A 25,255-nucleotide genomic window follows, 5' to 3' on the forward strand; every position below is an offset into this window, starting at 1 on the left:
TACATTTTCCTGAACCAAATATCCTTTATCCTTTCTGCATGTTTGATTATAAAATAATAGATAAGTTATTGCCTAACTCTAGCTATCCAGAGTGTTTTGGCTTTTCACCATTTCGGGACTATTTAGATTTTAAAATAAATAAACTCAACGCTCATTAATAGCCCACTAGAATGCAATGTCCAGAATCCATGTGACCGATATTACCATTTCTCCTCCTGCGCCGCAGGTAGACTATACGTAGGCTATTACCGCTGGGGCTCGACACATTCTCTGACAGTGTCTGTACCGTAATTCTATTATTATGCTGTCAGAAAATCAATCAGACCTTCAATGGCCGTGCAACACACATAAACTGTCAATTTCACTCGCCTCTTTGAACACTTGCTCTGTGCGTGAAGTGGGCACATGCTTAGTCCACACTTCCCTTACAGAAAGCACATTTACGCATGACACATTTCTTGGACTGAGACCTACCTAGACATATTTTCTCTTTGGGGTCGATGTGCCTTTTCAAGTCCAAGTTTTGTAAATATCCCGACAAGTGCCATGATTGCAACCACTCCACATATGATATAGACAATAAAGTTTGTACTGTCCTTGGTCCGATCCTGGCTTGGATTTGCCTTCTTGTACGGAGTTTGACCAGATGACATCCACTTCGGAGTGTCATAATTTGTGCAGGTGCTTTGATCCAAACGGGAATCTTTGGTCCCGCAGCAAAATCGGAAGCCACAGGTGCCACAGCAGAACAAATAGTCGTTCGTTTCGCAAACGAACGGTGGGTCCCACTGACCCATCACGTCGTAGTATCCGCGGCATTTATCCTCTGAATGCGGGGCTTCTGTAACGACGATCTCCTCATCTCTAGAGCCGTTAGACCCCGTTATCATTATAAAGCCCTCCATCTCCTGTCCTTGTGCACCGTCCGCGGAGCACAGCAGTGCCATAACTTTGACCAACAAGTAGCCTAACAGAAAGACTGTCCATCTCATCATGTAGCTTCCCCGGAAATCTTCGATAGCAAAGCAAACGGGAAAAAAGAAGAAAACGGAGATCCGATATTGCTACAGGTCAAGACACATAAATCCAAACAGGAGACCACAGCCATGCGTTTCACTGTTGGTTTTCAACTAGTCCCCCTTGACAGGATTCTGTTGGAGGACTATTTATCTTCGCCCTGCTCGCAGTGCCATATCCTGGCGCGCGCATCCTTTGTGCGCGTAAAGAAGTATTCTTGGAGAAGTCTGTCTTCCAGTCCGCTCGCTGCGCCACAACTACTTCATCCAACGCATTCTTTCATCGACTGCTGTTTCGGGTGTGTGGGCACAGATACACTGTAAGCTACCAAATGGCTGATGAGAAAACTGTGCAGCTGAGTCTAGGCGAATGATTTTACTGGGAGGGAGAAGCGAGAACTGGGAAAGTCTGCTAGAAGAAGGATGAGGGAGGGATTAGAGAGAGACACGGAGTGTGTGTGTGTGTGTGTGTGTGTGTGTGTGTGTGTGTGTGTGTGTGTGTGTACCTAAGACACACATACAGAGAGAGAGGGAGGGAGAGAGACAGAGACTGAGACAGAGAGAGAGAGAGAGAGAGAGAGAGAGCGCGCATCGCGTAACATTCGTTTTTTATTTGGAGACCAATTCAGGCACCACCCTCTCTTTGTTCGAAATGATGGCATGCTTTACGCCAACAATAATAAAGACTCATATAAATCGACAATCTATTGGACGACCATTGTATACTTTTTTTCTTTTCTGGTATCATACAATGCACATTTTATGTTGTTCTTTTCCTGAGGCGCAACAGAGTTTTTTTCATCATACCGTATTATTAGGTATCGCTAATGTTCGTTGCTTGATTTCTACTTTGAGAATCGACATTACTGTGCATGCTGTCGCTTGTCAGGTCTGAAAACGTTCAATCGGCAGGATTGTTATCCTGTTCGACAGCACCACTGCGCACCACTGCGAACCATTGTGATGATGGACATATCAACGCAGTTTCTGACTGAATGAACGTGGCTTGTATTTTCCTATTTATCATAGCCTAGCTGAAACTTAATAGAACTTATGTATAGGAATAGCAGGAGTTCTTGAGGTATAGCCTAAATGGTTGTCATAAAGAAATGTTCGATTGTCTCACTTCAGTCTTCTTCTGTAAAAAAAAAAACAAAAAAACAACTAAAATGCTTTTGTTCTATCTGTGCTTGAGTACAATCGTTTTTAGCCCAGATGACCTCAACACTGCCTTCTTTTACTTTCGCAATGATTAAGAAGGAGCTGCTCACCTGGTATCCACTGCATGTCATGTGTCATGTTCTCCACAGGTCTCCTAATGTTGTCCAACAGAGGCCATATACTGACATGCGTGCCAACTGCTCTCTGGCTCATCACATTGTCTAAAACATTCTGTAAACAGAAATCCCAAAAGAGGCATGTCAAGATCAGAATGTCTACAGGTCATCAGTCTCCTTTTTCTCTTGTATTTTCTCTTCAAAAAAAGATGAAAAAAAAGGACTTATGTTCAACCATCAAGCACAGTTTTCTTCTTTATAGTTATAATTAAAAACTGATACATCTTAACTCGATCAGCTATGTCAAAACGGCATGAAGTGTGAATGATATTTCTACAAATCAAGGCTCACCCTTTTGTTGTATTTGACACCAAATTCATTTTCCGTGATATATTTGGTCTTTTGGGACAGATATGTTTGGTAATTTGTTGCTGTAGGCCTTTGTTTTCAACTCAAATGGCATACTTCTAAACCATAAATATGTCTATGGTTACTCAGGGATGTTACTGTATGTCTGATGTGTAGCTCCCTTGTGATCAGTAGCTCTGTTCATTCTGTTTTCATTCCACTTGTTGTCGGCTACTTCTTCCCTTCGCCCTGTTTATTCACTCTCCCTGTCTCCCTCCAAGCACTCACACCCATCTGATTATATTTGCCATGGGTGCTATTCTTCTCTGCAACATTAAATGCATCAACAGAGTAAGACGATAGGTCAAACAGTGGGAGAAGAGGCTAGCCTACACCTGCATGCCTCAGCTTATTACCCCACTGCCACACTGAACTACAGTATGAAATAACATTTGCTTGCCATAATTTTGTCAGAAAATGAGTGGGACTGATTAATTTGACTGAAGTGTAGGCCTACTACACAGGCTAGGGCATTGGCAGCATTACTCTTATTTGACTTGAAAGTAGCCTGTGGCATTTCTGTGGTTCAGTGTTGACATACATGTCCCTTTTATATCAGGTGAGTGATATATTTTGTATCAAAACCCTTCAAATGTTGTCCCAAATTACCTGAGACATGCTGTCCTAAATTACCACACCGCATTTGGTAATTTGGGACAGCAAGAAAATGTACTGATTTGAAATGTAACCTAAACATAATTTCTTTTGATACACTATAATACCCTCTATGTCTACAGTACAGTAGATTAGTAATTCAGCATTACATTGAAATCAAGTGTTTGCTACATTACGTCCTGTTAGATGCAGACCACGTCATGATGTTAAGACCTAAATTCACCCTATTACAAACCAGCTGGTGTCTCTAGTGCACACAGCGTAGAACTCCAGTCTCCGCACCCCAAATTTAGGAAGCCTCATGAGTGACTATTATGCAATATCTTCTCAATTGATTGACTGATTGATACTTTATCGATCATTTACAGGAAATTACTTGGATTATGCATCTTCAAAGCACCACACAACACACTAACCTGTGTCCACTGCATCCACAACACACACACACACACACACACACACACACACACACACACACACACACACACACACACACACACACACACACACACACACACAGAGCATCTGATGCATTGCCATGCCACAGACTTGCAGTCATGTGCACACATTAACATACAGTAACTTGTGTGCATGCCTTTGTAAAGCTTATTACTGGACATAAGAAAATGTTTTGAAGTTGAAGTCTTCTTGCTGGCATTTATAACTTGACATTTTCAGTAGGCTATAGGTTAAGAAGGTGACCTAACAAAGCATTTGAAAAACACAGACAAAACATTTGAAAAACACACATTCCAACAAACACAACCATAGGCTACTCTACCAGACTAGAGTTCCCAACTACCAAACAGTCTGCTGTATTTTGTTAGCGTTTTGTATGCTACCAACACAAAGCAGTGCATAGGGTCACACTGCGAGATTGGCATTGGAAGCGCTGGTTTGGCTTGACCAACTTGTTATAGGACATTTAATCGCAAACAGAGCGATGGATTAGCGCGGTTCAGGAGTAACTAGTTCATCGCCGAGAAAATCTATTCAAAATAGCGTTAGGTTAAAGTTCGCTTTAAACATGGCATGCCTGTAGGGACAAGACAAGACCATAAGCGGTTTCATTAAACATTTATCTTAATCAACTTGTGTAATAGCAATAGCCTGTAACTTGAAAGAATGGCTGCGGGCGAAGAAATATTTTTGAGAGCCAAAGGACGGACGTTTGTGGGACTGACAGAAGGTAGCCTAGTTAGCTTTTCACAAGTCACTGCACTAGGCTGCTGCTATCTAACATCAACATAGCCGAAGTCAATCACGTTAATGTAATAACTGACAAACTACAGGATTTCGGTGCACCGTACGTGCCGAACACATTTTAAACAGCGTATTGCCACGGTGGACGTGGCCACGTAAAAAGAATTTCTGACTGGTGTGCCAATTATTGTGTAAAGTTATACGAGTCTGCTGCAACAACTGTCGGTGACTTGTGTTTTGGGCGTCACGTAGCCCAGGGACTGTAGCGACACCACCGATGTAGCGTGCCGTTCATCTTTGACAACAGATTGGGTTTAATGTTTAAATCATGTAGTGAATTATCCCGATCAGCATATTCTATGACATAAGCTCTTATGTTACATTAATTGAATGTTTTTTTGTCATGTGATGTGGCATTTTGGAAACGCAAAACCTCCGTTCATACGCTAGTACTAGAAGTTTCGTATCAGTGTCACGTAAACGCAAACAGCTCGGCTCTTTTATTTGGACTTGTGATTAGCTTTGTTTGAATGCCTCTACCACCTGAGATAATGGTTCTGATTCATGTCAAAGTGTCTCGGGCTTCGGCCTCAGATAACGCGTGCGTGAGCGCATACTTATCGGCTGTCACGGGAGCTTTGTCTGCTCTTTTCAACTCATGTTTTCAAAGCTGGCTGAAAATAGTTTTCGCCGTCTCCGTGGACCGTAAAGTTCTTGAGTAGGAAACAAACACATAGGCCTACACTCACTGTCTTTCGCAAGCGCTTTAAAGCTCTACATTCGAAGGCATTTTTGATAGACAAATACAGTCTGATTGTCAACTTGGGAGTTGTAGGCTAGTATGTGGTAACCGGTCTTTGCATGTTCTCTGTGCTCATGTCTATCCAAAACAGGGCAAGGCCATTTATTGGCCTTTCAGACGTCGTGCTATGTAGGAACATAGCCTAGTAGTAGAAACCTTCTTTTTTAAACAAGAGGTCACTGACATTAAAAAGGGTAATCATAGCCTACTGTTGTTGTTTTCTCAGTGATTTATGATAGACACATCTTATTAAAGGTTCAAAACATGGAGAGACAATATTTTAATTATCAATTATTTCATCAGGCTAGACAAGTATCTCTTCCTGTTTAGGCCTATATTTGGTAAATGAGGGCATTCCCTCTTCAGTATGGTGTGTAACATAACGAGAGAGATTTACAAGTTGCTTGTGCAGAAAGTGTTCTTTCATTTGTCTCCAACATTCTGATGGGTGCAGACCAAAAGAGGAGAATCCTGCTGAGGCTCACTGAACCACAGACAGAATGTCTGATACAGCAGAGCGCACTGGAAAAGACTTCTCTTTCATCCAATCTGCAGCTGTGTGCGAAATACACTCCCTAAATGATGATGGCAAGGAGCAAAGTCGAGAACTTGTAATGGCATTCCCAGTAGGAGGATTCTCTCCTCTTTTCTTCTCTTCCTGCAGTTTTGATGTGTGCGTAGGGGAAAGAAAATTACCATGAATCCTGCAGGGAAAAAGCTACATAAAGATGCATGGGTAATGCCTTGTATGCCGAAGGAAGAAAGAGAAGAGAAACAATAGCAGCGTGGCAGTGACTGGGTCATGGCGCGTTTGCCCAGTCCTCTGTGGCCTGTTGTTGTTTGGGTATGCAGCGCGGCCAGTGGAACCGGAGGAACGTACGGAACGCGTTCCATGTGAACTCTGAGGGACTGTCAGCGGAGCGCGTGCTTGCTTTACATTTGCGTACAGCAAGGGGAGAGGGGGGGGCACATGCATGTAAATGCGTCGTCGCAGTCCCCCTCATATCCCTCTTGTCACACGCTTGTCTGACAGATCACACGGGGTTGGCTTGTCCTCAATCAGGCTGCCGAGTTTGATGAATTATTGAGAGTTGTGTGATTAAGAAAGGGGAGTTGCGTAAGAGTGACAAGATTGTGCTCAGAGCACTTTGTTATGCATGTGTTGACAGAAGCAGGGGGAAAGCTAAGATATGCCAAGGAAACAACTGAGAAGGATTTCCCCCCTTTGTTTTTTTTTTGCTCCATCTTCAGATGATGAGAAAGAGTGGCACGGTCCTTTCTGCTTCATCCAGGCGGCTGACCCCCAGCTAGGGCTCATGAAGGCCTGGAGGATCGGGGACAACGACGGGGGAGGGGACGAGTGGGCCGAGGAGGTCCAGCTCACCAGGCAGGCTGTCCAGGCCGTCAATAAATTGAGCCCCAGGCCTCGCTTCATGATCCTGTGCGGGGACCTCGTCCATGCCATGCCAGGTGAGATTGCGCAATACCACTCACTCCTTTGGAGGATGCTGATGGGTAATAGTTCACAGATTCTGACGTATTGAAAGCCTGTAAGGACCATTGTGAGTACTGCACTGGAAAAAGTGCATTCATGTCTCACCATGCTTTTGAGCTATATAGCTTTTATTTTTTCAGCTTTGATTAATCAGAGGAATATTTGATGTTAGGGAATCTTTAAGCTGCCTGTGTGTTTTTAATATATTATTAGTGTCGGTTCTCTCCTAGCATCCTAGATCCTATCCATCCTATCCTAGCATAACAAATCCTGTTAGAAAGAATTGTACTATGTTTTTGTGACTTACAGTATGCATTTTGATGAATAGATAGATTCAGTACATTTTTGATAAAGCAAAGAGTGTACTTTTTTGTAGTAAGGGAATTCTGTGGTAAAACAGAAGTAGCCTTTGTCTGCAGACTGGTGATTTTATACGGTCCTCACATGGTTGTATTTTTGGATGGTTAGAGATTCATTCTGAAGTATGTGAAGATGCACGAGTGTTAAGTTCCTCTATTTTTGTGAACGCACTTCCTTAAATTAAGAGGCCTGGTTGGTCACAGGTTCCCTAAAATGGGGCTTGAACTGTGTTAGTTCCTGCACTCAGAATAACAGAATTCAGTTTAGGCAAATCACTGCCTCCTCAGCCATGCTAGTGTCTACTGTTATCTGGGGAGATTGTATGACAGAAATGCTTGTATTACATTTGTTCCTCGTACCCAGTGACATATTGAGGTATTCACTCAGCTGCATGTGTTATAGGGACACACAAAGGCACACCCCATAATTCTAGGCAACCTCTGTGAGATGGGAACATAGTGTCTCTGAGCCCACATCGATTTCATCCAGCAGTTTCGGGCATCGTAACCATTTAGGCAACCCCATTGCCAAAAAAGACATCTGCCGAATGATTTTCGACGCTTTGCAAAAAGAGACAGAGTCGGTGACGGAGTCCCTGGGTCCACACTCTGCGCCGGCCTGTCATCCCTCATTTCGGCTCGTGTCTGTGTCTCTCGCCGTCGGCTCCGTGCCGTTTAAAGCGGTCTAACAAGCGGGAGCTGGCAGGTGACGCTGGGGCACCGCGTAGTCGCTGGGCTGGAGTGACAGGCGAACGTTTGCACCCCTCCGACCGATCTGATAAGGAGGTCAGGGGGGCGCCTGCACCTGTGGACTGGACAAACACGCGTGACAGCAATGAGACGCAGAACGCTTCAGACGGAGGAAGGCAACAGGAATGCAGCTGGGAGGGGCGATGCAAGGTGTGTGTGTGTGTGTGTGTGTGTGTGTGTGTGTGTGTGTGTGTGTGTGTGTGTGTGTGTGTGTGTGTGTGTGTGTGTGTGTGTGTGTGTGTGTGTGTGTGTGTGTGTGTGTGTGTGTGTGTGTGTGTGTGTGTGTGTGTGTGTGTGTGTGTGTGTGTGTGTGTGTGTGTGTGTGTGTGTGTGTGTGTGGCGATGCAATTGTTTTCTTCGGCAGGCGGTGGGCTCTTTGTTTGAAGCTCCGCAAAAGGCCTGGAGGAAGCGAGTCCCTGTTGCAGGATAGGCTCTGCGATTACAGCCATCATGCCTCGTGACTGACAGCACTCTGTCCTACAGCTCAGAGTTGCTCCATGGTAGTGCTGCGCTTGTAATGAAGCTTATTTTCTCCCACAGATTTGTCTTTTTTTCTCCATTGGCACATGTAATGCAGGGGATATCAATTGAGCAGACAGCTTCATATGTGACCCACGACGCATGTGTGTTCGCTCCATAAACTCTATACGGACACGTGCATCCTAGACTGCCTACAAATGTGATCACAGGTATTGGATCTCGCATGGTGATTGAGTGCATTCACACCTGCCATTAGAGATGTGAAATAGCAAAGATCGGATCTTGCCTACCAAGTGTTAATGGTCCACTGTATATTGTACATCACAGATGTTGGTGTCAGAAGTCCAGATTGATTTGGTAAACATAAACAGATACGTTTATGTGTACATTGTTTTTTCCCCATATGTGTTTGCTTAATGACAAAGCGGGGTTGGGCGCTAGGAAATCCACAGAGACTGACAGAGTGTCATCTCTGCTTTGATTGAGCGCTTTGCCTTGTGCGCCGCAAGCTGCTGATGGGTGTCATTTATAGGTTGCCGCGGCGACAAAGCGTCCTGTAAAAGCACAGCGCAGCTCCTTTTTTTTTTTTTTTTTTTTTTGAGAGATTCTGAGACCTTTACGGTCCAGTGTCAGCTCTCATTACTGTCAGGCCAGAGTGGCTGGTGCAGGGTGCCAAACGCATTACACGCCAGGTCTGTCACACTCCAACACACACACACACACACACACACACACACACACACACATACACACACACACACAGACATAGATACACACACACGCACATGCACATGCACATGCACATACACACACTCTCATACTCACATACTAACACAGAGATTCACTTATCCACTCACACACATGCTGTCCCACACATATCTGTTTGGACGTCCCCCTTATTTGACACACACACACACACACACACACACACACACACACACACACACACACACGCAGGCACAGACATAAAGAGCTCAGGGCCTCCTGCACCCAAACACCCGTATCATTAGCCCTTCCCCTGACATTTCCCCTAAACTGTTTGTTTTGGGGAAGCGTGAGTCTTGGCCCCGAGGATGTTGTTTGTCATCTGTTTGGCACAGAGCTGAGACAGTCTGCGTCTCAAGTGCTCGGGTGTCTGTCTGTGTGTGTCACTCTTTGTCACTGTCCCTACCTCTATGTGTGTGCGTGTGTGTTTGTGTGGTGGCTTTTCTCTCTTTTACATTTCTCTGACTTTTCTTGGAGTGCATCTCTCACATCCTCTCTTTTCTCTCTTGCACTCTCTCTCTCTCTCTCTCTCTCTCTCTCTCCGCCACCCACTTATCTCTCCTTCTGTCAAGCCTGCACACAACTGCTCTGTCTCTGCTGGGACTTCCCGAGCTTGTCAATACAGCCTCCCCAATCATGCAAGATGCATATGGATTTTCTTTATCCCCCCCCCCCCCCCCCCTCCCCGTACACAATTCATTTTGTGCGAAACAAAACAGGCGTCTCCGATGACAAAGCCGGAACCTAATATTCGCGTTCCGCAGCAGAGTGGCTGACAGTCGCGAGGGTCCTGTCATGGCTCGTCCCCAGGTCACCATCAGCTTGAGCGGCGCAGGGGCGCGTGAGTGGGCGGGTGGGTGGTTTTGGTGAAAAGTAGCTGTCGGTGTGAAATGGCGGCTAATAATTGGGTCACGAGGGACGCGGTGTTGATGGCGTCCCACCACTGAGCCGTGAGGGTCGAGTTTTTAGCGTTTTGTCGTCAGCGTTTACACGTTCTCCCACGACGTGGAAGACTCAGCGGTATACGTGTCAGGGTGATCGGTGTGTGTGTGTGTGTGTGTGTGAGTGTGTGAGTGTGTGTGTGTGTGTGTGTGTGTCTGTGTTCCCTTCCCCTTACTAACCCACCGTCACACACTTGATCAGCCCCACGCTCACAAGCGTTAATTGACAGACTAGGCGTTGGTGACGAGGGGGGGAGAATCCCCCAGAGAGGGCTGAGAACTGGGGGACACTTTCACGGCTGATGACGACGAAGAAGTAGTGGTGGCTACAGGAGGTGTGTGTGTGTGTAGTGTGTGTGTGTGTGTGTGTGTGTGTGTGTGTGTGTGTGGGGGGGGGGGGGGGGGTGGTAGAGGAAGGAGGAGGAGAGAAGGAGGAGAGGGTGATTACATTATGAACGCAGTGGACCTGATGCTCTGCTAATGAGGCCCTACAAAGGGATTGCCTCAGATGCTGATGGGGCTTTAGTGAGTGTGTGTAGTTTTGTGTGTGGGCGCAGTTGTGCGTGTGTGTAGTTGTGTGTGGGCGCAGTTGTATGTGTGGGCGTAGGTGTGTGGTGGCTTTGAATGTGTGCGCATTTGCGAAGACAAGGATTTGCGTAGTAGCTTGAAGATGTGGATGAAGTGGTGTTTTCCTGAGTGAGTGCGTGTGTGTGTGTGAGTGAGTGAATACTGTATGTGTGTGTGTGTATAATACGTGTCTCTTGTCGCACAAAGGAGATGAGAGGGTTCTCCACCGACTCCCCATCCCCGGCGCCAGATCTGTTTGCGCTCGAGCGCCCGTGGAGAGGCTATGAAAGGGAGAGAGCGCTCAGCGGAGCGTTGACGGAGAGGGCCGCAGGGAAATCAGCTGGGGGAGAGGCACCCCCTCCGTGTGCTTAGCTGATAGGGATGTGGATCGGCCCAGTTTTTTAATGGGCTGCTTTGGGCTTTTGGTGCCGCCGACGAGACCTGTTGTTGCTGCTGCCGCCGCTGCTGCTGATACTGCTGTTGTTGTTGTTGTTGTTGTTGTTGTTGTTTTTGGTGGTGTTGTTTTGGGGGAACCAAGTGCTACTTGATCCCAGGATGGGCTGTCCCGTCACTGGCTGGTGGCCAGAGTCAGGTTAAGAGGCCAATACCCCTCAGAGCTGGTTACTTGCTTCTCTTGAACGCTTACACCGCGTTCACACTGTCTACGTCTGTCCACGGATCTCGGAATGCCTGTCTGCCGTATGTATATTTGCATACACGCTATCTGATTGGCTGACGGATCCGTCGCTGCCTGAAAAGTTGAACATTTCTCAACTTTTTTGACGGAGGCAGTGGAGCTGAAGGAACGGACGGACCCACAATTCCTTTCGAGTCCGCCCCTTGCAAAAGTCAATGAGATCCGTTGACGGACGTAGACAGTGTGAACGCGGTGTCAGACTTGACTTCTAGAAATGGCCGCAGATTGACATTCTGCTCCATCCTAATAATGGCTGGTGTACATGTAGCTAATGGCGAAACAGCAAGCGCGTCAGACACATTCACTTGGAACAATTTTTTTTCCCCCCTCAAGCCTTTTATGTCTAATAAAGTTGAGATCTCCTGTTTGTAACTTTCCTAAACTACCAGCCCACAGTGCTTCATCGGTATGAAAGTGCCCTCCCCGCCTAATTAACTACTGGGTAGGCAAAATTGACGTGGAGGTAATGTTAGGAGGCCCGGTCTCCAGAGGCTCCTCAGACTTCCTGAGAGCAAAAGCTCACTGCTTTGAAGTCCAGGTTCGGCGTGTTCACGTGTAGCCCACAGTCTAATTAGGAGCGGCTGAAACATACGAGGATGACAAAAACAGTGTGGAGAGGCTGATTTTTTTTTTTCACAGGCCGTTAACCCTAATCGTTGTATGAGTGTTGCACATCATCGTAATAAGCAATATTTGCTGCATCTGGTAGACACAACCTTGCCTGCTGATTTTTGTGTGTGTGTGTGCGCATGTGTGCATGTGTGCGGGTGTGTGCGCGTGTGTGTGTGTGTGCGTGTGTGTGTGATTCTGTGTGTGTGCACATCTTCGCAGGGTGTGTTCTCTTCTCTCCATGATCACCCGCATCCTCAAGTGCTCTTATCGTTCTCATCTCTCTCTCTTTCTCTCTCTCTCCTTCTATCTCTCTCTCTCTCTCTCTCTCTCTTGCTCTGGTCTCCTCCTTAAATCTACCCAGGCAAGACGCTCAGCCTGTCACATCACAGGCCAAACTGAGGCTGTCTTCTCCCCCACTGCGCGCTCCAAAATGCCACAAGCTGTGGTTCATGCGGGCCCGGGAGAGATGCGCCGAGATTGTGTTTACTCGCTGTTGTGATATATTACACGAGTCGAATAGGTTTTTCTTTTAAAGTGGCACCTCCGCTGTCTCCAGCTTTGTCTTTGATGGTGGTGTTGACCTGTGGTAAATATAGTATATTTATGCATGCGATGTGCGGAGAGACCCAAAAATATATAAATAAACCGATTTTAAAAGGGCTCTGTATACTTCTGGCTGTCAGCTGGAAGCAAATTGATTGTTCTGATGTTTAATTCACTTGTCCTCCGTGTCATAATTTGATAGTTATTCCGTTTAATTTGATTCCTTTCTTGTTGGTGTTTATTTATAAAAATGCTCTCTGTCAAACGGACCCCGGGTCCCTCGCGAGACGTCTCACTAAAAATGGAATGCGACTTGTCCCAGCAGGAGCAGGTAGCGCGCGCGGCGAGAGCAAATGGCAGATGTTCTGTCGCCACGAATTTCCAAATCATCCTCCCACGGGCGTCCCGCCGGGCCTCGAACCTGTCGATAAAATTAGGCGAGTGATGTTTTTCCGCGTCGGCCCAGACGCAAAGGTGTGTGTGTGTGTGTGTGTGTGTGTGTGTGTGTGTGTGTGTGTGTGTGTGTGTGTGTGTGTGTGTGTGTGTGTGTGTGTGTGTGTGTGTGTGTGTGTGTGAGTGAGAGTGAATGTGTGTGAGTGAATGTGCACGCTTGACAACCTACAGTCACAATGCACTCGGCATGGGCCCTGATTGCAGCCCTCATTAAGTGGACCTCTGACAGCATCGGTGTGTGTGTGTGTGTGTGTTTAGCACTGCCTCAGGTGAAATGGCTGAAATGAGAATGCTCTCTTTAGGAGGTCCATGCCCTCCCACAGACTGGGCCGTCCTCACACTGTGTGAGCTGAGCTGACCCCTCACTGCACATGAGTCTGGTGTCCATCACTGCTGTCCAGCGTGCATTCTCTCCCTTCGTATTGACCGCTCATTATTTACAATATTGTGTACTGCGCTGTAGGTGTGATGCAAATGGCAGGTATAGAACAACTGCAATACGTTGGCAGTATGTATGTGCATTAAAATAGAATTCACTCGGATCATGCTGAATTCCCCACACAAAGTCCACCATTTCATAAATTATTCCACAAAAAGTTCTGCGCCATTTCGCGAATCAAAGAAGACACACATGCCAGTAACACTGTATCCGAAAACCAGCTGAGATTATGCCGGCCTGTGTGTGCTTAACTCCTCTTGCTCCACCGGGCTTTTGCGTGCGTCAATCACTGTTGCATCAAAGATGAGGCCTTGTGTCTCTGTGAAGGCAGGAAGGGAAGGGAGGTAATGGTCCACTGCTGACCTCCATATCAAAGGAGAGCGTCGAGCCTTTGAGTGCAAGGTTCACGTGCGCTGTTAAACAGTGAGAGACATCAGACGTTAAGCCAGGTGGGAAAGTTAAGCATGTCCCTCCTCCACAGAGGTGCAGCTCCTACAGCTCCTGCCCCGGGGCGTCGGGAAACATCCGGAGCGTTCTGCCCTGCTGTCACTCAGAAGCCTTTGATTTCTGGGCTCTGTGGCCAAGGCCCTGCGGCCCATTAAAGGTGCAGCCTTTTGAATCGGGCGCAAGGTTGTGGATACTTTAGATATCTCTGCTCGACAACCGTCCAAATTACAGCCCCCTCTTTTAGTGCTCCTGATGTTTTTATGTTTTATTTATTTATTTATTTATTTATTTGACATTCTGTCTTTGTTATGTAGTGTCTGATACTTTAAGTCCAACATAAAACATATGTTTCATCTAGATCTAGATTATTCTGATACCCTTGAAGCAGAATGACCTTTTCATCTCTCAGAACTTTTCCAAAATAGGATTGCAGATTTAGATGTCTTTGTGTTTCACTTCACAACGAGCGTCCGCCGTGTTTTTCCGTTACCCGCAGGTACGCCGTTTCGAGCGGGCCAAGAGCGGGACCTCAAAGAGGCGCTGCGCGGCACCGACGCCGCCATCCCGCTGGTGTTCGTCAGCGGCAACCACGACCTGGGCAACACGCCCACGCCGGCCACGGTGAGCGACTACTGCCGCGCCTGGGGCGACGACTACTTGGCCTTCTGGGTGGGCGGCGTGCGCTGCCTGGTCCTCAACTCGCAGCTCTTCTTCGACGCGTCGGCCTGCCCGGCCCTGCGCGACGCCCAGGACGTCTGGCTGGAGGAGCAGCTGCGGGCCGAAGCGCTGCGGCCATCGCGCCACCTGCTGGTCTTCCAGCACATTCCGCTCTACCTGCGCCGGCCCGACGAGGACGACGACTACTTCAACCTGCAGACGGCCGTCAGGGAGAACCTCATCACGAGGTTCAAGAGGGCAGGTAGGGCCTCACAGCGACCTCCTCGCCTTCTCCTCTCCTCTATATGCATGTACAGTATGTTGTTCTGTTCCTGTACTTCTGAATGTCTTTCTATGTACTCGGAATGTACTCTGACAGGGACATGGAGAGAGACAGGCAAGAATTGCAAAAAGAATGTTGGTATGAAATGGAGAAAGTAGTCTTTGTGTGGAATATCTATACTTCTTTAGCCTCATCAAGATAAACATTTTCTATACAACCATTACCTTTGGAACAAAATCATACGTGCCCTTTATAATGCATGTGAAGCAGTGCTTAAAAGAAAATACCAAGAAACGTTAGCTCTATAACTTGAATGACTTTATATAACTTTATAACTGAATGCCCTGAATGCAACCTTTTCAGAGACTTTGTCCTTGATGTAAAGTATAAATATTGTCTTCCAGACGACTTTTGTCAAAACACTTGAGTGCGTGAGTTTCATGCATAAGTTCTGCACCATAAAAAAAGGAGAAAACCGTAGACGTGGGGGGGGGGGAATCCTCTTAACCTCGTAAATTCGCTCAAAAGAAATTCACACAAAATGTTGTCGGTGACATTGTTTGGGTCTCAGCTCTCCACATTTCTCGCAGAATCAGTAGCACTGCGTTCGTCTCAGCACACGTGGACCTGTCCCAAATGGAACCCTTTTGATCACCGCCACACTTCCGTAAGCCTGTTCCAGTGTGCTCGCATCTTCAAAGCCTCGCTCGCACCCTTCCTTCCACCCTTCCCCTTTTCAGGGAGCGAGTGAGTGAGTGAATGAGTGAGTGAGTGAGCGATCGAGCCAGGAGACGGAGACTGCAGAAGAGAGGCAGGCTCCCACCCCACACTCTCTCTCTCTCTCTCTCTCTCTCTCTCTCTCTCTCTCTCTCTCTCTCTCCCTCTCTCTCTGCATGGGAGTCTTCACCAAAGTTGTATAGGAGGGTCCCATGGGGACGAGGCTCACGGCTTAATCTCCCACACTCACTCACTCACTCGATCACCCGTCCCAGGAAGGCTGGATTTGGAGCGCTAATAATATGCATGTTTTGGCCATGGGATGCTTATAGCGGAGATCACGGAGATCTCGCATCTACCTATAGATAAGGCCTAATGCAACCTTACAGTTACTGCTGAAGCGAAAGAGAAAGGGGTGGAGGGGGGGCGATGCTTAGATAAGCTGGAGTGTGTGATGTATGGTGAGGGTAAGGTAGCGTAAATCTCCTGCATTGCAGAAGTGAGATGAGTGACAGCTGTCAATCATTCCCAAGGGCTCCTCTCGAACAGAAAGCATAACTTTGTGAAAGTCCTTGGGTATACGTGGCAGCCCTATGAGGATGTCCAAAACACCGATGTACCAAGCAGCTCTGCTTTCGGCACAATCATAACATTGTCTGTACGCATATTTCTGCCTGCTTTACCTCCAGTCCAGATTTTAGTATATCAGTACGTCTGTAAACAGTTTCGAAATATCGCTACAGAACATGGGCATATTGCCTCCAAGTTATTCATCTACTGGGTATTTAAGCAATACGACAAGAGCGAGAGTGGCGTTCACTTGATGCTTGTTAACGATCACCCCCAAGCCTGTAGTTCTGAATGAAAGATTGAAAAATTGCACAATAACGATGTTACGAGTACCAACCCCAGTGTGGCCACTTGCAGGGAAGAGGCCGAGTGGACTTGTGCCCCACTCATGGAGTTCCCCTCTTCTGATCAGAGATGAATAAATGATTAGACCGGACTTTACACTTACATAATGTAACAATATACAAGCCTACGCTGAAGTCATAGAATGTATAGGCCCTGTGTCTTCATGTCATGTATGTAGCTTTTGAATAATGCCAACAGAACTTGAGTAGTGATGGGGTAATGAGATGCAGTGGGTATCTCTCCATTACAGCACAGACCTCTCACTCTTTCTCTCTATCTATCTCTCTCTCTCTCTCTCCCTCTCTCTCTCTCACGCATCCATACCCATGTTCACATGCTCCGCTATCAATCACAGACTTGGGCGAAATGGAAAGCGCTCGGCATAACATCAATTATTGATCAAAAGCCGCATTCCACGGGTGTTTAATTTAGCAAGACACAACCGAGACGTACATACATGTGCACACCCGTCATGAACGTACACACACACACAGACACAGACACACACACACACACACACACACACACACACACACACTCACACTCACGCACACACATGTACATACACACACACACACACACACACACACATACAGACTCTCTCTCTCTCTAACTCACACATACAGTACACACACACACACATACACACACACACACACACACACACACTCTCACTCTCACGCACATATACGTTTACCCTGTCCTTAACCCCCACCATCTCTTAATTAGTTTTTTTCTCCCCCGTCCTCTGAGGCTGAGGGGGAGCAGTGGGCCTTTCCTGGCCCCTTGGCTCCAGTGGAGATGAAAGGTGTGTGTGTGTGTGTGTGTGTGTGTGTGTGTGTGTGTGTGTGTGTGTGTGTGTGTGTGTGTGTGTGTGTATGCATCCGTGTGTGTGTGTGTGTGCATGTGTGTGTTGCGCGCATGTGTATGTGTTTGAGAGAGAGAGAGAGAGAGAGAGAGACAGTTTGGCTCTGACAGCAGAGCTCAGGACTTTCTGATCTGATTTGATGCGACCTGTCTGTCTCTCTCCTCTCCACCTCCTCACATCCCGAGGCCCTTTAAACTCATGCTGATAACGCTCCTGCTCCTGCTGCTCCAGCTGCACGGCACGTCTAAGTCTCCTCGACCCCCCAAACTCACTCGCGATGACGACCGTGGGTTGAAGCCGGCCGCTTTTTCGTTATATGTATTTTTTAAAACCGAGTGTGTTTTCAAACTTCAACCTGTAAAAATGAAAAGTGTGCAATGTTCTAGTCCTTGAGATTCTCACTCTTTTTTTTCCTGTCGATATGTGTGTGTGTGTGTGTGTATGTGTGTTTGTGTATGTGTGTGTGTGTGTGCGTTTTGAAGCGTTTCATGCGCATGTGTGTATGTTTGTGTGACACCTCCAACTTTGCACTTTAGTTTTGGTTGCAGCTTTACTGGTTCTAGCTGTTTCAATTTCATGGCAGATTTCATGATGGCCAGAGAAGCTGTCAAAATCACACAAAGGCAAAGAGAGGGTGAGTGAGAGAATCAGGGAGGGGGGGAGAGAGAGAGGGAGGGAGGGAGGGAGAGATGGAGAGAGTCAGGGAGGGAGAGCGGGAGAGAGAAGAGACAGAATAAGAGAAAAAAGAGGGAATTTGTGGGACAAAATAAGCTCGTTTACTCATTCATCTCCAGAGGGCTTCAATAGAAACGGGAGAACACGGGCTCCCGGCGAGGCAGTGCCCGCAAACTCATTTCCCCCCAGTCGCCCAGAAAAGCCTCAGATCTAATATAATGCAGCAAATTTTATTCCCATGATTTAAACCATATTTCCTACAGAGAGACCCTGGCTGAGGCTGTCATCTATTCCTGAGGTGCTGTCCTCCTGACCCAGCACCCCACCCCCAACCCTCACCCCCGTGTGTGTGTGTGTGTGTGTGTGTGTGTGTGTGTGTGTGTGTGTGTGTGTGTGTGTGTGTGTGTGTGTGTGTGTGGTGATGGCTAATGCTTTGTGGTAACATTAGGCAAACCATAGTGCCTGTCATTCAGATCCATTAAGGTGATGCACTGCTGCCAATGGCTCTGTTAAAGTCTATCCTTCTCTAATCTTCTATCAGACCCCCACATCATAGCTTGATTAAATGAAATGGACAAAAGGGATATATTTGATTTGGAAAACACACACACACACACACACACACACACACACACACACACACAAAGGACATGCACAAGCTTGCATGCTGTGCTTTCAGTTATGCCTACACACACTCATATGTACACATGCAAGACACTTACTCCTACTCATTTTTTTTTCTCACCAATTTGTGTGTCCATCCAGATTCTGAAAATACACATGAAATAGGCTCTTCAGGGCATGCACGCATGATAAAAATACCCACCAGAAAACAAAGCTTTTCTCAGAACAGAAAAAAGAGCAAATGCAAGGCAAAGGAAAAAAAAGGACAGTTCTGCAAAATAAACCTCATCTATCAAGTGTGATGTCATCTTCCATTCAATTCAGTTTTGAAAAGGGGAAAAAAAGAAATCCACTATGAACAGTGAAAAGGTACATTCTGTCCTCTCGTTTCTTTTCCATTGTAAGTTGCGTTTGATTGGCTTTGTTCCGATCGCTTCGCTCTGTGTTCTCTCACGCATGTTCCTGTGAAGCGTAGTGAAGAGGCGACCACTTCGTGAGCATTCAGACTCGTGAGTCACTGCTGTCTTACACTTAATCAGTCGCACCAAAATGCACTTTGATTAATTGGTTATCCTGTGTTGGAGTTTGATGTCGAAAGACCTTTCTTGATAAATCAGTAACTAGTGTGAGAGGATTGATATTGTTTTTGCACGCATGGTTTGGGGGTCAGTCGTGTACCCTCTTGTAAATCCTTTAATGTAACCGTTGACCTACAAATCTTTCTGTATAACCTTAAGGAGCTATCTCTTCGCACAGGCCCTAAGATGAAGGAGATAGACTTTGACTTTATCTCGTTATTTACTGCCACGCCAAATATCTCCACCAGCATTTAACAAATAACTATATTATGCGATTATTCAACCGTGGTGTTTTCCTTTAGTGATAAATGAACTTGTTTGCTTGTCAGTTGTTTTAATCTCCGACCAATCTCCGCGGTTGGAATTCCTCCGGAGCCGTCTTGAGAGAGGAATAATTTAACACCTGTACCTCAGTATGTAAGGCCATGCTCTTCAAAGGGCATTTCAGATTCCCACATTCCCTCTGGGGTAAACTTGTTCTTCGCTAATTAACGACGATAAGCTAAGTGTACTCTCACCACTATCTCAAGTGGCCTCGGGCTCTAACTCACAGCCAGCTCATGTAAATCGGCATAGGCCCTAGTCGACGAGGGGAGCATTTGTCAACGGCGGAGACTCGCAGATAAGCCGCCGCATTGTTTTACCAAGGGAATGACGAATGGTAGTGTGCCGTTAGACTGGCGATGGAGACGATAATGTGATTGAGTGCGTGGCGTGTCTCGCGTTTGTTGGGAACTTGGCGAAGTGTCCTCGGGCGTTTATATTTTCACAGCTCTCCCAGGGTCGTCGGCCTTGTTAGAGGTGGAGTCATTAGTGCAAGTTCGTGTTACCTTGAAGTCGTTATATTTATACATGTGTGCATATATGTGTGTGTGTGTGTGCATGTGGAGTGATTTGGCCCTCTGTGTATTATTTGGACAGACATCGACCGTAGATATTTGCATGAACGCGCAGACATACTCCCACACATACATGCACCTCTTTAAAGCATAAAGAATGGAGAGAGGATAGTAAAGGCTTGATATATGAGCTGCATAAGCAATGGGCGTCGCTCAGAAGCTCATTCTCTCTCCTTCTGTCATGCAAATTATCCGAGGGCAGGGCACAATCTGTGATTAATTACTTGCCGTGGTTTAATGACATCTTCACCACGTACACACAGACACGTACACACTTTGTCTTGATACACACACACACACGACTACTACATACACGCTCTACACACACACACACACACACACGCACAGGCACACACACTCAACACACACACACACTCACAGGCACACACACTCAACACACACACACACGCACAGGCACACACACTCAACACACACACACACACACACACAGGCACACACACAGGCACACACACTCAACACACACACACACACACCCACACGCACAGGCACACACACTCTTAATATCCCAATAATGTAAGCCTCATGTTCAATTTTGAGTTGTTTTGAGAGAGAGAGAGGGAGTGAGAGAGAGAGCTGGGGGATTTGCGTCGCCCAAATCTGGCAGTGCTGCTACTTGTTTGCATAACACTGTCAGAAACACTGGAGCAGTTTCGGTGCTCCCTTTCGACAGATACTACGACTAGGACCTGGCCCACCTCACAGTTCGCCGACCCGTAATCCCGCTCCTCATCTCTTTGTCAGCCGCAGTCATAAATATTTCCCGGATTTGATCACCTCCTCGGGCAAACTTTGCCTCGCTCGGCGGTAATGCATTCTCTAATATTCTTATTTTGCCGCAATAATGGATTCAGTCATCTATCTGGCAGTTAAATTGTCTCCCTCTCCCAAAGACGCATCCAAGTGGTATGAAATTATAAACGGGGAGACCGGCTTGCCGTTGTGCACGGCGTCGCATCTGTATCTGCGGTGCTCAGCAGATTGGGTAGGCCTACATAATGCAGAACAACAACAAAGAAATCACCAGCACTTAACAAGCTATGGAGGGCCGAGAGGAGGCCAGGGATGAAGCTGAATTCAGCCTCGTCATTGTCTCTTTGTTGCAGCAGTAGAGTCGAGATTATGTGAATTCTGATTGGAGCTGGGCTCTTTCATTGCCATGGATACCAAATTGATGCCTGGCCACCTGACCGTTGTATCAGAGAGAGAGAAAAGGCATATCGGGACCCGACTGTTGTTGTTCTGCGCGTTTTTTAAGTTGTTCTGTTCTGATTAGTTTGCTTTGAACATGAGTCACTTTCATCTGCTTGTTCGAGTGCTTTTGTGGAGGCACAGAATAGCCCAAATCTTTTAACAGTCTGTCCTTGTTACTCATTATTTGCTTTTAAAAAAAACTATTTTGTGCATGGGAGTATGCTGTTTGCTAAACCTTGGTTACCAAAACAAACAGTGAACCAGCAAAAAAACAGATAATTAACATTGATTCGCTTCACTGTCAACATTGAAAGGCTATTGAATGTGAGCGATTCACTGCCAGTTCTTGTCAGATAACAAGACTTGTGTGCGTGCGTGCGTGCGTGTGTGCATGTGTGTGTGTGCGTGTGTGTGTTTGAGTATGGTCATTTGACCCTGTCTGAGGATCTGCAGGAATGTCGCCTAATTGCTAAAGTGTACTCGGCTGGTTTATTCAGAGCATGCAGTCATTAGTGGCGTGCGGCACGCCTAATTATCCTATGTGCCGGTGCCATGCAGAGGTACTCCTCTGAGTAAACGACTTGTTTAAGAAGTACTTTGATTTTTCTTCCCCCCGCTTGTGCTGTTACACATCTGACTTCTCTCAATAATTGGGCTGTCTTTTCCCCCCTCTCTCTCTCTCTCCACTTATGTCACGCTTTAGTTGTTGATTTTTTTTGTGTGTATTTTTTTATATTCATCTTTCCTAAGGGGTGGTAGAAAGGTTACAATACTTTGGAGTTGCTTAAAAATGTGCATAAAATCTCAGCGGTTGCCTTTGAAATAGTTGTTAATGCGATTATGATTCGTCCTCCTGTGATTTCGATAGTGATCCCCTCGGCTGCCTCGCCTCTGTTTGTTTGTTCGTGTCTAATTGCGGAACGATTGTGTAATTCCGTGGGGGTCAAGGTAGTCATGGGTAAGTGCGACTACAAGGCTGAGTTGCGCGCTACCCGTTCTCCCTAAGCGCCGCGTGAGACAGGCAAAAAAAACATCTCCGGACATCTGAGGACTGACTCCCTGACAAACAATTTCAGGGATTTTTTTTGACGTTTTTTTTTTTAATGGCATAATATCTTGAATTGGAGCCACTGTCTGTAATGTTAAGTGGTCTCAAAATTGTGTGAGTAATGAACGTTGCCGCTCTTCTCTGGTCTGGCGTCGACTCAAGGGACTGGAGGGGCAACAGCATCATCGAAAACTGAAAATTGTTTCTCAGAGTTTTTTTAGGAGCGCGGGTGAACTGTCAATTTGCCTGTGAAAAATAAACAGGACCAGCTTTTGCCTGAGACGATGACATTTTAATTACTTTTTGGAGCCGCCGAGTGCGGTGGAGTTGTTCTTATTTCAAGAAGGAGCTGGATGCTCTCTTCATATATGGGTGGCCTCTATTTGGGCTCTCTTTCATACGGCAGTCACTCGGAATCAGGTCCCCCTCTCTTGCCTGGCCTTGGTCTGTGTGCTTCCTAGGTGGCATTAGAAGGGGTGTGTGTGTGTGGGGGGGGGGGGGGGGGGGAAACTTCAGGCGCCCTCCGGTCTATTTCCGTCAGGGCTCCTGTGCGCGTACAAGTGAGATAATGTAAGATATTTTCACATCTCCAGTGACAGCGTAATAGCTAAAATATGAATGCCCGTTGTTAGCGCCACCCCCAGCCTCTCCCTCCTCTGCCCACCTCCTTAAAAAAGTGGGCTTTCTTGCGCAGGGCTCCAGGCTGCCGTCGTCGCTCGCCTCCGTGAGTGGGCTGTGTGGAGGTGCGCCGCCAGTAGCCGTGAATGAGCCGCACAATAGCTCTCTACCCCCGTGCCTTTCGCTCGGGGACGGCCGAGAACTCATTTTCGGTTCCCGTTCTCCCGTTCCGTGCGACTTGCTTGGCCAGCCGCAATTGTGAAATCAGGTTTTGCCCATCTCGGAGTCCTTTAACAACCAAGGCAGAGGAAGGGAAGGGGGAGGGGGGGTGACGAAGAAAGAATGAGAGAAAGTATAGCTCCAGGGGAAAGAGAGGGAGAGAAAGGACGAGAGGGATGGAGACAGAGACAGAGTGGAAGCCATTTCAATAATTACATCCATCACAATGAAGAGTGGGAAAACAAAGACTCAAGTGAGACGTGACAAAAAGTCAGCTCTCACTCTCTCTCTCTCACACACACACACACACACACACACATATACACACACACACACACACACACACACATCACACAGTGAAACAAAAAAATAAGATAAAAATGTAAATGAAGAAACAAGGCCAAAGCGCCTTTTCCTACTGTCACACATGGATCATGAGTGATCCCATTTATTGCCAAATGCACAAAGAAAACTCATTTGGATTAGTTGGTTACAGTTGGGATGCACCGCAGTGACTTACGTAACCTCTCCTTGCCATCCATTATAGGGGGATTATTTACAGTGGGGAATTGTTGCCTTTTTTTAGTGACACCCTATTTGGGGCTCGTGAATTGGAAATGACTTGGCACATTTATCAGAATTCTGTGCTATTGAACTGCTGCTTTGCCTCAATACTTTCCCCGATGATGGATGGGGGACTTCTTGGAAGCACAACAGCGTCCAACATCAACGTGTTTTCATCACACGTTTTTCCATGGTGTTGTTTTGACAGGGCTTTGATTCTGATAACTAAACCACCCACTCAGCCCTCATTGTCCACACTGTTTTGGTCATATTCTACAAATTTGAATTAGAATGAGGGGGTCATGAAAAATTGATGTCTACTGAAGATAGAATATGCTTAAGCCTCTCAACCATAGAGGACTGTTTAATATTGTAATGATATAAGTGTGTGTGTGTGTTGTGGAGACTGTGTGTATGCGGTGCGTTGTGGAGACTGTGTATATGTGTGTGTGTGGTGCGTTGTGGAGACTCTGTGTGTGTGTGTGTGTGTGTGTGTGTATGTGTGCGTGAGTATGAGTGAGAGAGAATGTGCCCAGGCTGGCCCATTCCAATTGCTTGTCAGCACGCACACACACACACACATATTCTTCCTGAAAAGAGCAGTGGCTCCCAGCAGCAGCACTGACCCACATGACAGTGTGAGGAGTGTGGCGCGTCAGGCCCGATCTGCCTAATGACACTGTTATTTCCTCCCCCCCCCCCCCCCCCCCCCCTCCTTCTGTGTCAAAAGGCGTGAAGGCCGTCTTCTCCGGCCACTACCACCGCAACGCCGGGGGGTGCTTCGACGGCCTGGACATGGTGGTGAGCTCGGCCATCGGTTGCCAGCTGGGGGAGGACACCCACGGCGTGAGGGTGGTGGTGGTGACCGCCGACCGCATCGTCCATCGGTACATCAGCCTGGACCAACTGAACGACAGGGGCATGGACGAGGACCTGAAGCAGCTACTGTTCTCATCGACCTGAAGAAAAACCACAGGACTGGAGAAGGTTCCATTTTATAGAACAGGGACAAAAAAAAAAACTAACCCCAGTTAGCCGACTGTTTTTTTTTTATATCTCAGGTTTGACAGATTTAAGGAAGAAGGCTGTCAGGGCCTGCCAGTTTAAGATTTGTTCTTTTTCAGTTTTTATTATCCGCTCTGTAGCTCCAATTTTCTCTGAACAGATGTGGGTGTTTCAACCTGAAAGGTTAGCATGACCATATTCTGTCTTTACCTCAAGTCTTCCATACTGCCATGAACGGTCATCAAACTATTTTCACGCTAGAGCGAAAGAATAAATCTGTATGTAGCATACGACACTATATAGCCCCAGAGTTTCAGGAAGGCTAGTTATTTACTGAAAACAAGCCTCTTTTGTGTTTTTGTTTGAGCTGTTTTTGTAGAATAATTGCCAGTGTGTCATTTGGATGCGCTGACTGCTTTTTCGAGTTGGACGAGTTCACCCCCAAGCATCTCTCTGCCCGTTCCACTTATCAGACCAGAAGAGGCAGGAACAGGGATGGGGGGG

At 46.8% G+C, this 25,255-nt stretch overlaps 2 protein-coding genes across 2 annotated transcripts in view; one reads left to right on the forward strand and one right to left on the reverse strand.

Moving 5' to 3' along the window:
- Window positions 1–1,337, reverse strand: part of shisa9a (shisa family member 9a) — a 28,028-nt gene extending 26,691 nt beyond the window's left edge. Inside the window, exon 1 of the mRNA XM_062526841.1 lies at window positions 475–1,337. Within this exon, the coding sequence (XP_062382825.1) occupies window positions 475–995 (521 nt within the window). The 5' untranslated portion in view covers window positions 996–1,337. The remainder of the gene's footprint in view (window positions 1–474) is intronic.
- A 2,965-nt stretch (window positions 1,338–4,302) lies between these two features.
- On the forward strand, window positions 4,303–25,245 carry cpped1 (calcineurin-like phosphoesterase domain containing 1). The gene is made up of 4 exons (XM_062526527.1): window positions 4,303–4,505; window positions 6,573–6,791; window positions 14,366–14,788; window positions 24,477–25,245. The coding sequence occupies exons 1-4, from the start codon at window positions 4,442–4,444 to the stop codon at window positions 24,707–24,709; spliced, it is 939 nt and encodes a 312-aa protein (XP_062382511.1). The 5' UTR covers window positions 4,303–4,441; the 3' UTR covers window positions 24,710–25,245.
- Window positions 25,246–25,255: the final 10 nt, after the last annotated feature.

Source organism: Sardina pilchardus, chromosome 22 (genome assembly GCF_963854185.1).
Source record: "Sardina pilchardus chromosome 22, fSarPil1.1, whole genome shotgun sequence".
In the NCBI taxonomy this organism is placed as follows: Eukaryota; Metazoa; Chordata; class Actinopteri; order Clupeiformes; family Clupeidae; genus Sardina; species Sardina pilchardus.

Excerpts from the sequence above, each read along its gene's own strand:
- cpped1 (XM_062526527.1), top strand. The coding sequence starts at position 4,442 with ATGGCTGCGGGCGAAGAAATATTTTTGAGAGCCAAAGGACGGACGTTT. Across the intron at positions 4,506-6,572 it reads GTTTGTGGGACTGACAGAAG|ATGATGAGAAAGAGTGGCAC; the intron begins GTAGCCTAGTTA and ends CTCCATCTTCAG. Across the intron at positions 6,792-14,365 it reads CCTCGTCCATGCCATGCCAG|GTACGCCGTTTCGAGCGGGC; the intron begins GTGAGATTGCGC and ends CGTTACCCGCAG.